The sequence below is a fragment of the Odontesthes bonariensis genome, chromosome 5, assembly GCF_027942865.1.
Source record: "Odontesthes bonariensis isolate fOdoBon6 chromosome 5, fOdoBon6.hap1, whole genome shotgun sequence".
NCBI classification, from domain to species: Eukaryota; Metazoa; Chordata; class Actinopteri; order Atheriniformes; family Atherinopsidae; genus Odontesthes; species Odontesthes bonariensis.
In genome coordinates this window covers 9,138,119-9,154,377 of record NC_134510.1, presented here as the reverse complement: position 1 = coordinate 9,154,377, position 16,259 = coordinate 9,138,119, and the positions used below count along the sequence as shown (strand labels likewise).

Genomic DNA, 16,259 nt, shown 5'->3' with positions numbered 1-16,259 from the left:
CTGTCTGTGCTGAGGCACACTCCATATTGGGACTAATTCATTTAGTAGTGATGACATGTAAATGCTGATATTCATTACAAGTACAACAAGATGTAGATCAAGTCTAGGTGCCAGATCTGAATTGGATTTGTGTATCGCCCAAATTCAGGTCAGCTCACACGGTCCAATATTGAGTCCAAATATGTGCCAATCCTGAGACCACACATGTGAAACCTGACCAAGCGTGGGCGAGAGCTGGTCCCAGAACATGAACCATGTCTGCTTATACGATTCAAATTCCTTTTATCTATCCATTTCCTATACCTGCTTCATCCTCCTGGGAGTCATTTAGAGTGCATGAGCCTAAGACAACTGTCACAGGGCGAGAGGCAGGGTTCACCCTTTACAGACTGCCAGTCCATGACGGCTAAAAAAAAAACAAAACTGAATTTTCCTTTTCTTTTCTTTATTTAAGTCAGAAGCCCTCTTGTCTTTTGTGGTTGAAAGACATCAGCCAACAGGAGATTGCCTCAGGCAGCCCTGTAGATTAGGTAAGTGTCAGCTGTCCAGACCTTCCTGCACAGCACAGAGAGCCTGAACAAAAGGCCAGCTGTGGACACATAATGGAGAAGTACACGCACAGACACATAGTGCGTTTGGCTGTGTCTGGGAACTGTGGGATGTTCTTCAAAAGCATGTTTGCTCCAAGAGACAAAACTTTAGCTCTTTGGTAGAAAAAAAAAGACCGATTGTGTATTCATTCTGAATATTTTGACTCCCTTTTCTCGCCATGTAAAAAGTGATGTTTGCACTTCTGCTATTCTGAGAGAATGTCTGTTCTCTCAAGTCACAGGCAGTTATCTGCTATTCAGTACATACCTATCACTCTGTTACAGTGTGCAACACAGGCCACTGTGTAAAAAAAAAAATGCATTAAAAGCCAGACTAGACTTTGCTTAAAAACATTATGAAATGTCTCTGGATCCCACGGAAGAATTCTTGGTAAAATATTAAAAATGAACACTGTTTATGGGTATGTTCATTTGTCCAATTACATATGCGCCCTACATAAAGAAGGTATGACAGAGCTGTAGTTCTTACTCTCTTCTTCTGATGTCTCAGATACCCTCAAATCAAAGATGAGTCCTAACATTGTGCCAATGCTAGAATAACAAATTCTTTGGCTTTATATAAAATTTAAATACATAGCAAAGTTGAATTTCCACATTCAAATGCTTGTTCGTTTTATTTCATGTTGCAAACTCATTCTTCTGGAAAACTGTCTCAAGAAGGAGCCAGTTGATGTTATCAGGAATATCATGATAAGTCCAGATAATAGGATCAAATGTTTGACAGGAAAGTTATATTGTAAATAAACTAGCAAAGGGAATTTGATCAGGAAGGGAAGATCTTGTGTAAAACGTTTTACATTATATGAAAATGAAGATTCTTTCTCTCCCAAGTCCAAGAACTTTATGGATGTGCAGTAATGAACTGCTTGAGAGCTTCTTTGGCTAATGCACTTTAATATTATACAAAGCAATAAAATGTCAAACATTATAACTTCCGTGAGCAATATTCAAAATATTTAAAGGCACCTTGTGCTGAATTTCTAGAGTTTCCCTTCTGATGATCTAAGAAAACTTTTAAAAAAAAATGTACCATACAAAAAAGACTAAAGGCTCTATCACTGAGAAGAGGTGCGTGTTTGTTTTCTCTCTGATGGGCAATTGAGGTGATGCTTTTAATGTCAGTCACTTTATCTTTTGTCATCATAAAAACACTAATGACCAAAACAAAGGACCTATGAAAAACAAACATGTTCTTTTTGCCTGTTTCAGTAGAATTCACATTAGTAATAAGTGCTTGTGGCTTATAAAATAAAACACATTTTTTCACAGATCCTGTGCCATGGTACTGCTCTTTGGGTATTATCAGGCTGGCCTGGTTTTGGAAGCATGATGCAATGGAGACCCACATTCTTATTCTTGGCTGTGTTAACCAGTGACATTAGCCAGGCTCTCAAGAGCAGATCTACGTGGTGTTGTGCAATGGGCCAATGGAGTTTGTTTTAAAGCTTGCCATGTGGCTTGCTCTACAATGTCTGTCCATTTTCATACAAGGTTGAATTGAGAAGTGAAATCAGGGAGAGGAACTTACCCCTCTTTGCTGTCACAGAAACGGATGTCTCTCAGTGTCTGAAAAGCTGAGAACAGATCATTTCGGCCTTATGTACATGAGACCCACACTGCCATTCAGTCTGTGCGGCAGTCAGTGAGTGGCTGTGTGTGAATGTTTCAGAGGGTTTGTGCTCCAGACCTGAATAGACCCGGTGTTAACAGGCAGAGTAAACCTCCCGGGAACTGCCCTGTCCCAGGCCTGGAGGATATGTCTCTGCTATCACCAAGATTAGTTATTTTAAAATCTTACCCACCAGCCAGTGATCCTGTTACTCCAGTGGGTATAACTTCTACTCCTGGTTTTGGCCTAATTGACAGGAGCTGGTGCTGATCCACTGATCTATTGTATGAATGAAAATGGTTTCTTTCAAGCTCTCTTTGAAGGTGTAACACACCATATCAATTCATTTCTATAAGAGATAGTAAAACATGTTCCATTGAATCTATCCCCGATTACTCTTCATCCATATTAACAGCTTTATTTTAAAAAACGAATTTCAATCTGAAATTTGGTCTTTTTACCGAACGTCAGAGAATGTTCTTTCAGACTGCATAGTTTTTTGTCTCTAACTCCTTTTTAGCCATGTTTAACAACAGCAGGTCATTTGATAACCCCTTGCCCGCATACCTAAAAATAGATCTTCCCCCCTGCAGTTTGTTTGACTTTCCTTTTGAAATATATATAAAAGGAACAGCTTTTTTTTTCTTGAGGGCAATGGCCCTGGCTTCATTAATCTTTGCACTGAACTCTGCTTAGATGACATGTGGCATTTAAATGACAAAGTAAGAGTAAAGAATGTATTAAAGAATAGAAAAATACATAGAATATATAAGCAAATATAGAGCATCTCAACTTTTTCTATTCCTCATCTTAAAGCAGTCAAGTCTAAACTATTTCAAGTTCTTGTTTAATCATTTAACATTCAAACACCAGAGCTCCAAGAAACGACAATGCTTACGATAAAGATACAAATGTATCTTATATGGTTTATATTAAAAATGATTTAATGAACAAAACTTCAAGGAGAACTATGCATAAATTGTTTGATTCCATTTTACACACTCACCTGAATATTTATTAGATACAAAATGTTCTTTCCAGTTTCAATACCAGCTGTGTATGATATTCCCACTTATTAATGTTAAAGAAAAAGTATCGGACAATGGTTCTGCAGTATTTGTATTTGCAAATACAGTACAGGATCAGTGCAGGAGAGGAGCTATTCTTCATCTTGTTATGAAAGACAAACCATGCCACCTGCTGGTGTAAGTAGACATATCTTAAAAACACAAAGTGTATCAACATTTCGTTTTAGGTGTATTGAATAGTTTAATCTTGGCAGTATAAAAAGTAGGCCTTTCTGGTTTCTTTCTGGTTTGCAATAAACTCATAAAAGGATCAAGGAAGTTTTTCTTCTCTTAGTATTAACATAATAACCATCAGCTCTGATGGAAAAAATACAATAGATTCTGCTACATCACAATGTGAGTTAACTTAAGGGTCTTTTGCCTGAATCGCTTCTAAAAGTTTGCCTGAAATCATCTGGTAAAGAGTTTTTCCGACCAAATTCAAACCCGCTTGTGTAAAGCCATTGCGGACAAACAAGCTTGATCTACTGTCTTCAGCAGTTTCAGTCCTATAGCCCCTTAAAAAAAAAATGAAAAGAACAAAAGAAAACAAAACTTTATTGTGAAAAAGACAACAATTTATATGAATAACTAAGGACATTTTTATTCTTTAATTGTTTTATTTTCAAGTAAGTAGAACCACGTAAGTAAGTAGTTATCTTTAAACTGGCCTTCTAGCTTACCTTTCTTACTCTCATACCTTTGAATTCCTTGTCACGAAGGTCAATAATTTGTGAGCTTCACCGACTTTAAATGTTGGCAGGATATTAAACTCAAGTTTTCAATGGAAGGTTATTTATATATATATATATATATATATATATATATATATATATATATATATATATATATATGTGTGTGTGTGTGTGTGTGTGTGTGTGTGTGTGTGTGTGTGTGTGTGTGTGGTGTAGAGAGAGAAAGAGAGAGAGAGATGACCAAAAAAAAAAAAACTACATTAGGATTGTTCTTTGGGAAAGCTATTTGTGTTTGTCTTTTAAAATATATTCTCGCAAAATTGTACAATTTGCTGTGCCTATCTTCAAAGGCAATTTACCTATACAATACCGCAACTTGTCAGTAAATGTATCCAAACCAAGATGGAGTTGACGACCTGTGTTAAAACAATGAGTTTCTCATGAAACTGTACCATTTTTGTCATAAAAGTCTTGTTTGTTTGTTTTTTTTTCTTATTGAAGCCAAACCTATCCAATTTAACACATTTCCTGTTTGTGTTCGAGGTCCAACCAACGGAGCGGTTGCATGTGCACTAATCAACACACACAGAAGAAGCTTGGTAGAGTTAAGATGGCGGCATGTGGGTGAGGAGGATGGGATTCAAACTCTAGGTTTATCGCCATTAAACGATTCCTGTGAAACCACATACATACAGTAGTCGAAGGAATAACTATTTTTATAAATTCCACGCATCTGTGTGTGATTTTGGATTGACCCCATGACATCTATACACTTCGTTGTTCACCCGTTGCCTGGGACCGAGGATCAGCTCAATGACAGGTATTTTGTTACGGCTCATGAAAAGAACAAATGAAATAAATATTTAGAGACTTGCTGCGCTAAATTGTATTTGAGGTTGTATTTGTGGTCGATGTCGACACTGTCATGGGTTTGCATTTGGATTAAATTTATTAAAATGACCCCTCCGTGGTTGATACAAGGCCCGGCATTTTGAACAGTCCTTGTTAGCTTGCTGCTACCTAAACAGTCAGTAGCGTGCTATATGCTAACCAGTTAACTGTGTATCGTATGCTAACACTAGCAGGACGTTTCCTTGGTTCTCTGGAAGGATTGGCTCTCAGTCAAAGTTGAGATAGACAATGCGGGTTGGGGGATGGGGGGAAGAATGGGGAATATAGGTCGTATATCTCAGCTACCCTTTAGAGTAACGTGTTTTAATATATACATAATACATACACCCTTCTGACTTGTGTCGTGGTCTGTTTTGCGGGCGTCTAGTTGATATTATGATCAATGAAGGAGCTAACGTCAGCTAACTGATAGCTAGCTACCATAGCTAGCTTGCTAGGTAATTCGCTACCACGCGCTTGACAAAGCCAAATATTTGTACTTCAGAGTCTTTGTGCCAGCGGATTTTTCCTTTAAAGTTTAATAACGTAGTTTATAACTAACACCGCTGAAAAAGTGACTTAATTGTGTGCTGCGCACCGAGATGCATATCTTGAAATATGCGGCGAAGCAGAGTTAGCTACATGCATACATTGCATACATATTAATCCTGTTATCGACTTTAATATAAGGGAAAGCCACGGCTCATTAAGCGTGTTCTTAAGTTTGCCCATTATTGCGCAGCATTTCTTTACTCAAACACTGCCTTCACCTTATACTCACAGTTCATTTAACAACACATTTATTCGTACTTACTTGAGATTATATGCTTTACATTCACTCTAAGGGGTTTTATTTCTCAAGTGAAAAGATCATTCGTTTCTGTTATTTGGGTAAAGGGTATTGTGTGGGACCTGTATTTTGGTCGAACATATGATTTATGATAAAGCTATTTATAACATCCATTGAGATTGAACTGATTAATGGGCTGTTCTTTTTGCAGACAAAGAGGTTGAAAAGTCAAAATGTCTTTTAGAATGACTTTGAGATTAAGATCTAGATAGAAGCTCAGACTGTTTGGAGGGTAATAGTGGTTTGTGAATTGCCTTAAATCTGGGGGACCAGCTTTGTTCTAGCTGACTTGGAGGCTCAATTTACTTTGCTGGTTAGGAGGAATCTCAGTGGAAACGCCTCTCAAACATCTTAGTGCTGTGGCTCATTGGTTCTTTTAAGAGGTCATGGCTGTACCATCCCCTGGCATGCATGCCATTCCACTCTACAGTAACCATGTGCTGCTAAGACGCCTTCTCCCATCTCAGTGTTCAGGGACCTTGCAGTTGTCAAAGCAAATAAATGCTTCCATCTGAAATGTGAAAGGCTTGGTTCAGCTTGGCATATTAAAAGAGCTGGACAGGCATTAAGATCAGGTTGGTGTTACTCAGCCACATGCCACTGCTGTGTTTGACCTGCCTGAGATACATTAGTTTAACACTGTGGAATGGGAAATGGGATTCCCCTGATGTCAGATGGATGTTGAACATGTTTTTGCTGTGTTCTTGTGAAACTGCTTAAATGGCTTATTGAGGAAAGTGCTTGCTAGAGTGGTGCTAATTGTTTAATGGTTAATTTCGTGTATGGCTGACCTGGATGCTTTGAGAGCAATTTTCTCCTACCTTCTCACAATGTTTGGATTGACCCATGGAGTTTTAGTGTACCATGTATTGTGAGGACATGTCCACCAGAGCTGAGGGACAGGCTAAAGGCTGAGTTGTACTTCTTTTAACTGCCCTTGCGCTTGCTTCTTGCGCTTGTGTTAATGCCTCGAGACGTTTATGCTTCATTTAGCTTTGCCGGTGCTTGCGTGCCCTGCTTGGCAATTCACCGCCAGGACAGTAGGTGGAGTAGCGGGTTTTTTCAATGACAAGCCTACAACGATGAAAGGAAATTCACCGCCAGGACCTCTTCGGCAAGTCTCTCTTCGAGTGGATTCATCATAGACATAATATATATTATGTCTATGGGATTCATGCTTCTTCTTCTTCACTTTCTACCTTGGCGTTTGAAAACAGCGGTCTTTTTTTAAAATTTTTTTTATAACTTTATTAGTAATTCAACAAAATAACAGTTTACAAATGTGATCATAACGCCAAAAAGAAGATAGCCAGGGGGAGCATAGGAATAATAATAATAAGAAGATGACCTTCATAATGCACTTACAAAAAGAAAAAAAAACAGCAGTCTTTTATTAGGGGATGAAACCGGAAGATGAAGACGCCGCCGGATGTGATGTAGATAGTGGCTTGTGCTCATGTCCAGAGTGGCTACTCTATAGCTCTGCTCGCGTCTTGCGTCTTGTCTTGCGTGAAGTTTAGAAAATTGAGGTGACACAGGCAAGCACGCAAGGGGGGGCTTGCAACCGCGCAAGGGCTTGCGTTTCTTCTTGCATCTTGCTTTGCGTCTTGCATTACCGACTATAAACCAGGCTTTAGGCCCCATCCACACGTAGCCGTGTATCTGCTAAAACGAATATATTTTTCTACGTTTGGACCTGTCATCCACATGAAAACGCATAAAAACGCATCGTAAACGAATGTTTTTAAAAACTCCGGGCAAAGTGAAGATTTTTGAAAACTCCGTTTATGCAGCTGCGTGTAGACAGAGATAACTGGAGTTTTGCGTTTTCGAACGTCACAATATGCGCCAAAACAACAACAAATCTGCTTTAAAGTCTAAAGTGCGACCTTTGTTTACTGAAGAAGCATGGATGTCTTGAGAACTGTGGTGGTTATTATTGTGCAGGCGCTGTTTACTGCCTTGATTTTACACGCCCAAGTCGTACTCCTCACTCCTGTCGCTGTCGGAATTATTACGTCCTCATATCGAGGGGCAGTCCACTGTCATGCGATCACCTGTCAGTGTGCTCAAAAAAGTTGCGTGCACACTTTATTATTTAGCTGAAGAGGGCAGATTGCGCAAAACAGCAAATGCATTTGGGTTGTCAAGACAGGTGAAAACGCAGATGTTCGGTTATGTATGGAAGGTGTTTTTTTTCGAAAATGAGGTAATGTGGATACAAATTATTTTATAAACGGAGGGGGGGAAACATTCGGTTTTAAAAATACCCGGCTACGTGTGTACATAGCCTTAGATAGCTTGCTCACCTTGACGACCCATTTAATCAGGAAGCGGACAGTTCATGTGTGTATACACAGGGTTGTTACATTTAAACTGTGCTTAATCTCTGTGTCTTTGTGGAACTGAATTAATATATTTTCTCCTGCTTTAAATATTTTTCATTTTCTTGGGCATTATGTGAAAGGTTTATGTATAGACTTGGCATTAACATGTACGTTATGTCATTCATCACATTTAATCAGATCACGGATACCTCAGTAAGTTTGCATAACGACTCCACACTCCTAAGTGGTGTTTTTATGAAGGAGTTAAGGGGTTGTTGTACGTTTCTTGACGAGTCACTTGCCAAAGATTCTGATGTCAATCATCCCTTTTCTGTTGTGGTAAAGAATGAATGGATGACTAATCATGGAATACTTCCATTTTAGAGCTAATCATGTTTTCAGCCCATTGTGTTTTCATTGCTGTAAATCACCAGTTGGATTCTAATCATGCAGTGTGGGGATGTCTTGAGACTAACTTTCTTTGTCCCTGCTAATTAAAAAAAAAAAATAGATAAATAAAAATAATCAATAATTTTCAATCTCATTGGGACTTGTCAGCATTGTCAGATGGAAAAGCGCATGAACAGTTTGCATTAAGGAGCAAGTCACTTATTTACAGTGAACATAAAACCGTTTGTATCTTTAGTTGCATATGGTTAATCAGATTGCCTGTTGGCGCATGTCTACTTCGATGGCAAGAAAATTCAGTTAAGGTTTAAAAAAATGATTGACAGCTTTCATTAAAAAGGCGTTTTGTCATTCCTCCTCAGAAGGGGGCAATGCCCGTGCACTTCTTTTCACCACGAGTTACAAGATAAGAAGGAAAAACATGGCATAAAAGATGCCAGCAATGCTTACCATCTATATATATATATATATATATCATCCAAGTTCAAGTACTATAATAAATTGATACAGTACATATCATCTCAGTGCACCAATCAGCCCAGCCCAAGCAGCTTTGTTGATGCGTAATTCAGAACCAGAATTGTTCATGAAGTAGTAGATGCTTTTACAGCAATGGCTATACAAAATATTAGTCATTGAGTAATTTTACATTTTGTAAAGACACGAGTGACAAGTGAAACTGGAAGTCAAATTAGCAATTTAAAATGTACATATATTGTCTGTTAAAGGGATAAAAGAAAGTCTCAGCAGTTAAAATGCCTGATAACAGAGTGGACCCAAATTCTCAAATCTTTGACCATTGTTGTAGTAATAGATTACCAAATCAGTGTCTGACTGCTTCATGGGAGTTTTACTTCATATACAAACAAAGGGTACATTGGATAAGAAATGGTGACCATTTTTCAGTTTGCTCCAACATTGATTATTAGTCACTTGCAAGTAAGGGCATTTGACATGGCTCATTCAAGCTGTCATCTTACTTTACCAGCACTGAAAGTCAGACGCACATGGCCAGATGCGTACAAGTTAAAACTAGACTATAAATATTTTAAGAAAGTCAAGAGTCTGGATTACAGATGCACCCATCAATCCACACAGTTCAGCTGGTTTTCATCTAGGCCGATAAGTACTGGTGAGAGTCCCATCAGTCATGCATACTATTTCATAGATACACTCAATCCTTGCCACAGGAGCTGCACGATGATCTGCATCATATTCCAGGTTTCATGAGTACAGTCACACAAGATAGCTTTCCTTTTAGTTGAGAACGAAATTTCAAAATGGTGTTTCTCAGCGAATGCATATCACGCTTGTTGAAATTACTTGGTTTGGAGTGACTAAACCAGGCCGCCTGGTGTCATCAGCAGGTGGAGGTATTGGCTACATTACACATAGCTGCAATAAACAAAGTAGTAATTAACAGGAAATACAAAGAAGGTACACACAAAACCTGTTGTCTTGGCCATTGATGTTAGAAAAATTGAGCGAGTTTTTCAGGAATTCTTTTCAGCTGGGTAGTTGTTTTTTCTTCCAGGTTTGCAGTTTGGTCATGCACTTTGTGAATCGATCCCTGTCGCAGAGCTCTTATATTACAAGTGCAGACCTGTGACCGTAGTGAATTACTCCTGACTTAGTGACAAGGATTGGCAGTTTTTGACACCATATACAGCTGAACAGGTGGCCATGTTTTTACAGAGGATGCTTCATTTCTGGATTTTATGTGTCCAGACATCAACATTTACACCCGATGGTGCTTATTCTCTCAAAGGAAAAAGAGCTCATGATTCATTGACCAGTCCTAAACACATTTGCTACACTGGAACTTTTATAGTTTTATAAGTTCAGGAGCTTTCATGTACCCTGCCACATGTTGGCTATTTCTCAAAAACAGGCAAAAATCTCCTCAAGCAAATGTATTTTTTGCTGTTCTCCTGTACCTTTGCTAATATGCAACTTAAAATTGAGTATTAAAATATTGATTTAAATCTTATTATGGACTGACTTTCAAGACCCAGACAAACAAGTTGTTGACATCTGCGTGGAAGCTCCTTACTGCAAGTTAAGAAAAACATGCAAATGGTTTCGAAGTCAGAGTTATTTGGTGGTCAGGAGATAAGTGCACATAGAAAGCTAGCTGCACAGGAATTTAATCAATGTTTTTTCAATATTTGGACTTCCTGCATCAAAAAGTCATTAACAGAAGCTTGTTAAAACACACATGCCAACTCTGGACAAATAACTATGTACAGCCGGTACAGCTTTAAAGAAATCTGCTACAGTTAATTTTCTGTTTTGATTTTATTTGTACAAAAAAAGAAAAAAAAAAAGCAGCTCTGTTCTTCAATCTGCAAATACTTTATTCTTAGAAGTGTTTCTTTGAGGAAAACGTTTCATTGTGCATTTTGTATAGCTGCAAAATGTTTTGTGTACGCTGTCATAGTTTTTATTAATAAACTTGTCGAAAATGAAAAGGGGAATCGGCCAAGAGAACCCAGTGCATCTCTAGGATGGATCTAGCCTCGTCTGAAATGCCAGAGGACGATTTCCAAATTGTACATTTCCAGAAGTCGCATGTTTTCCGAGTTTGCAAATAAGCTTGATTTGACTTTGGCAAAACTGTAAGTAACGGCTCCTCAATTACCTGAATCTGATTAAGGTTTCCAACTATTGTATATTGACGTGTTATTGTAGGTGCATTTGAGTCCCCCGCCACAGAGGGTTTAAAGCTCCAAAAACTATGTTCAGGAGAGCTGAAGTTGAGAAACTCAGTGTTTGTTTCAAGTGTTCTCGCAGCACTGCATTTTTACTAGGGATGTCGAAATTTAAAAAAAGTCTTGACCGACCACTGAGCCTCATTAGTCGATTAAAGTCGGTCACCGAAAATTCTATAAGTGCCATTGATGATATCTGTGTCCTGTCGCGCGTCTTTCTCTGCCGACTGGTTAGGCTCCCACCACACAATTAATGTTGGTTCGTGCCCTTGGTATTATACATTTTCCCCAATCATTGACCACTAGTTCTAGGCGTACTTGTGGAGGAATAAGGGTTTTGGGTAGAAAAATAATTGCTGTGCCTGCGCAGACACGCACAGCCACACATTACGCGCAACGGCGCCCTTCCAGTCACTGTACTTTTTAAACACGAATCAAACGCGGCACCGAACTCGGGCTGTTAAAAGCCCCCGTTACAAAGTCACAAACAGAGAACGGTGCATTTGGCGGTGTTACAGGAAAGTAGGTTAACCAATGACTTTGTTAAAAAAAAAAAAAAACTTACCGAATGCCAACAGCCTCTGTGGCGCAGCCTATGCTGCACAAAATCCTTTGCAATAAGTTCCTGTCGTCATGCTATTTAAGTACAGATGAATATATCACAACAAGTAGGCTAAGTTGGTCTTATGTCTTTTGCCATTACAGTGTTACAATTATTATTATGTTGTAGTCCACACGCAGCCACATTGGCTTTATTTAGGTTAATAGTGGCGATTTTTTTTATTTTATTTTTTTTTTATTTTATTTTTTTATTATTATTTTTTTTTTAACTGCGCAGACAGGACCCGTCATGTACAGCGTACAAGTTGCAACCGGTGTAAGAGAGGACCTCTGAGGAGGGCTCTACGTGAGCTCTGCTGCGGTTGTTCTTCCATCGTGGGATGGTTCATGCTCACATAACATTTCTAAAGATATAGTGAGTTTTTTTTTTTTTTTTTTTTTTAAACCGACGGCAGAAAAATTCTAACCGGACGGCGTTGATTCGGTCAACCATCGGTCATATGGTCATCGGTTAACATCCCTAATTTTTACTAGTAGTTCTGTAGTCTTTACTTGGTCTTACTTCATGCTTTAATATAGTTTCTTTCTTTCTTTTTCAGGCTACGCGAAGTCTCAGAGAAACTCAACAAATACAGCTATAACAGGTGAGTTTGTCTCAACATTTAAGTTTGTTCTGCTCGTATTATTAGTTGTATTAAATTTGATTAAATATTTTTTTGCTTTTCTTCTCCTTTACGCAGTCATCCACATCTTAGTTTGCTTGAGCAGGCCGCCCTAAAACAGTGTGTTGTTGGTCCAAACCATGCTGGATTTCTCCTTGAGGTAATGCTTTGAAACATTGTATGATTAGCATTGGGGATCTTGTTGCTCATTATCTGTTATGTCGCTGTTATCAAATAACAAGCAGCTTAGCTTGAAAATGCTTTGCTTTTACTTTTTGGTTGTAGCAATGTAACATGTAGACTAGATTGAATTTTTTGGGAGTGTTTTTTTAAGGGATACCACCACTGCTTGGATAATTCAGTTTAAACAAGGGCATGGACACAGTAAAGAGGTTTGTAGTAACTAACCTCAGCTTGTTTATTCAATCATCAGTACTCTAGTGCATGTGGGTGGAAGCATGCTGAGTTGTAGTACAGTGTCAGATGGTGAGGCTTCATTCTTTACACTACAATTACATAAACGCCAAGCACAATAGTTTGTGTCTAATGGGGTGACATGGTGGAATTATTTCTTTTAGTTGGTAATATCTCTGTGAACTGCGGTAGTTTAATTGTGCATTGTGACGGAGAGCAAAGTTAAGTTATGTTTGAGAAAGTGACAGGATTAAACAGTTTTTTTTGTTTTGTTTTTCAATAAATTCATTAACCTGACTTGACATCACAGTACAACATTTTCCTCTTTAACTGTGTAACATTGATATGAAATGATACATGCATCTCTTTAAGGATGGACGAGTGTGCAGAATTAGCTTTGCTGTCCAGCCTGATCGCCTGGAGCTCGGCAAACCGGATGGCAGCGATGGGTGAGAGACTTTATGATGGGATCTGTCCTGGAAACTTGTTTTAGCTTTGGCAGGGAATTGGAAAACAGATTGCTTGTGGAGATGTCTAATTCTGGACACACTGAGCATGTGCAGGCCTACCGATCCTGTTTGGTGTGATTCGAATTCAATGCAGCATTTGTGCTCTTTTTTTCAGATTATGACACCTTTGGAAATGGTGTCATTTGTAGAATTAAACAATGGCTTTTTGCCACAATTGGTATTCATCTAGCAGGAGAAGTGTATGTGTTTAGAGTACACTACAGATATTTTATTTTTTTGGACTGTCGGAAGCTATAAGTATTTTGTTTGCTGAGATTATATATTTAATATAAGTATAATTTGGGATTTAGTTGTTTCTCCAATATAGATATATAGCTTTTCTAACACATGACACCAGATAACCAAGGCAGTCAATTTATTTATTTATTTTTTTTTTTTTGAGAAAGAAAGTTGCTTTTGTGGCTGTTCAGTTGTGTGCTGTATTCCATAACTCTTTCTTTCATAAAAGTACTTTTCACTGCCTGCTTTGTTTTGTGTTGGCTGTGAGGATGTATTTTTGGAGAATATCTCATTTATAGGTGTTGATGTCCTGCCAGCAGAACAATCAACAGCGATTTTAAGTACTAGCAGCAAAATATGCAAGTAAATCGGGCTGTAAAAGGTTGAGGAGCTCCTAACTTCTCTGCAGCAGATATGTTTTGTTCCATGCCTCAAACTTAAACAAATACGCTGACTTTCAAACCTTTTTTTCTTTTAAGAGGGTACCACTGGTTCTCTTTAGCAGGTTGGACAGCTTACTGAATACAAAACAAAACAAAAAAAGGCCAATGCTCTTCTATTTTGAATTGTAACAGGTTTGGTGGGTCGTAGCTGGGTTTCCTTTGCTGTTTTTGATGCACATTTAGAAAATGTAAGAGAATCTTCCACTAATATGGCTTTTGCCTGTTTAGAAGAAGATTTGATGCACATTAGGGAGAATGGGGGGAAAAAAACTTAGCTAATTGTGTATGAGCTGGCAAATAGATGACATGATTCACTAGCTGCTTCCAGAGCTAACAATACCAAATTGCATCTTCCTAGATTATGTTCTAATATCCCAGATATTTCCAGAGATGAAAGTCATTTTTAAAATTTTGGATGTCCATTCCAATATTTTTTAAATGTTTCTTTATCTTAAGGTAAGAGCTTTAGTTTCTGGTTAGGACAACTTTTTCTGTTGATTTACAACTTCCAGTGATATGGCCAACAACGCAACCCTCTGGTGACACTGCAAAGCATATTCACCTTAAACCAGTTTATGGAAATGTGTCTTAACTCAGTTCTTTTTTTTATCTGTTCAAAAGATTATTTCAGATTTGCTTTACTGAATGGAACCCTGACTGTCAGCTTGTTCACTATTGGTTTGAATTAGCTGTTTCTTTATTTTGTATCTGAATGATTTAGAATCTGATTATGTATCCCATTGCCATCTGTCACAATATGGTATCAATGGGGATTGTATTGATTTTTGTTTTTGCTGCTTGCCCCCTCCCCCCCTAAAATGTAATGTTTATCTCTGTTACATGAAACTTTACCAATTTGTCATAGTTTACTTCCCTTGCTGCAGCAAAACACAATTTAAACCATTTTCCTACTTGGAACACATGATTGAAAAAAAATGATTGCAACAAACTGCCTTTGGCTAAACTCTTGAAATGGCAGAAAGCAGTCGCAGCCCTAAAAACCCAAGAACTTTTGAAAAAGGAAAGTCGTGAAAGAGGAATGAGCTGCAGCCAATTCTGATTCCCAAGGGTGTTGCCATGCTAGTCTCCAAAATACCCCTCCTATTTCTGTAAAACTGATAGAAAATCAATCCTGAACCAAGTGGTATAATTGAACAAATACCTGGGTACATTTAGTTTCCGTTAACCCAGGAGTAAATGATCTTTTTTCCTTTTTAATATATTTATACTCTTTTCAGTCCCTTTTGGACCTCTGTAGGTTTGTAACTGATCTCCCATCTTTTGTTTCCAGTTCAAAGTTGAGCAGTGGTTCAGGGACAGGAAGGAGCTCCAGACCAGGCAGGACCAGTGATCCACCCTGGTTCCTGTCTGGTTCTGACACACTGGGCAGACTGGCAGGCAACACCCTTGGGTAAGTTCTGGCAGGGCTGACGGAGAGAAATGTTTCTGTGAAAGCTCAGTTTATTGAGCACAGCAGTGACACAGCAGTGGGTTAGCGAGGTATTGCCCACAGGGTTCAGTACTACACATTCTTAAGAGAGAGCATTTCTTTTAGGTGCTGTAAGACATAATGTATAATTATGCAAATCACACTATTTCAACATTCCATATCTAAATGTAAACATTTTATCACTGTACCTGTGTACTGTGCTGTATTAAAGCTTGTTTGTACATCTTACCATATCAGTTAGGAAAAGGTCAACCACTTCATTTATTTTTTCCTATAAATACTACTGATGTAAAACCATCAGTCTGGAATGTCCTGCCCCTGCTGTCACAAAGCCTGAATCCCATAGTGTGTATTTGAGTCTGCTCTTTCAGTCAGATGGTATCTTCGGCTGTTATGTCTGAGCATGGTTTTACATTGTATGTGATAGGAGTCGCTGGAGCTCTGGTGTAAATGGAGGCAGTGGAGGAAGTGGAAGTGGAGGAGGAGCAGGAGGAGGTGGAGCAGGAAGTGGTAGCAGTGGAGGAGGCGGCGGCGGCAGTGGAGGAGGAGGAGGAGGGGGCGGCGGCACGTCAGGCAGGTCATCAACAGCGGCTCGCGATTCCCGTCGCCAGACCAGGGTGATCCGTACTGGAAGGGATCGTGGCTCAGGGCTTCTGGGTAGCCAGCCTCAGCCAGTCATACCAGCATCAGTCATCCCTGAGGAACTTATTACCCAGGTGCCTCATTCTCATTCTCTGTACCCCTCCTCTTTAGTTGCACTATTTTTGCTTTTTTTTTTTTTTTTTATAAACCTTTTACCCACACATAAATT

The 16,259-nt window shown here is 38.8% G+C and overlaps 1 protein-coding gene across 13 annotated transcripts in view; it reads left to right on the top strand.

Annotated features, from left to right (window-relative positions):
* Nucleotides 1-4,564: 4,564 nt before the first annotated feature.
* The window catches only part of ubr5 (ubiquitin protein ligase E3 component n-recognin 5), a 42,479-nt gene continuing 30,784 nt past the window's right edge, over nucleotides 4,565-16,259 (top strand). For 12 of the 13 annotated variants that reach the window (XM_075464783.1, XM_075464779.1, XM_075464784.1 and 9 more), the window contains exons 1-6: nucleotides 4,565-4,802; nucleotides 12,330-12,374; nucleotides 12,471-12,552; nucleotides 13,179-13,255; nucleotides 15,290-15,409; nucleotides 15,876-16,164. In XM_075464783.1, the coding sequence (XP_075320898.1) occupies nucleotides 4,741-4,802; nucleotides 12,330-12,374; nucleotides 12,471-12,552; nucleotides 13,179-13,255; nucleotides 15,290-15,409; nucleotides 15,876-16,164 (675 nt within the window). In that variant the 5' untranslated portion in view covers nucleotides 4,565-4,740. The remainder of the gene's footprint in view (nucleotides 4,803-12,329; nucleotides 12,375-12,470; nucleotides 12,553-13,178; nucleotides 13,256-15,289; nucleotides 15,410-15,875; nucleotides 16,165-16,259) is intronic. The other variant, XM_075464789.1, reaches the window with a different exon arrangement.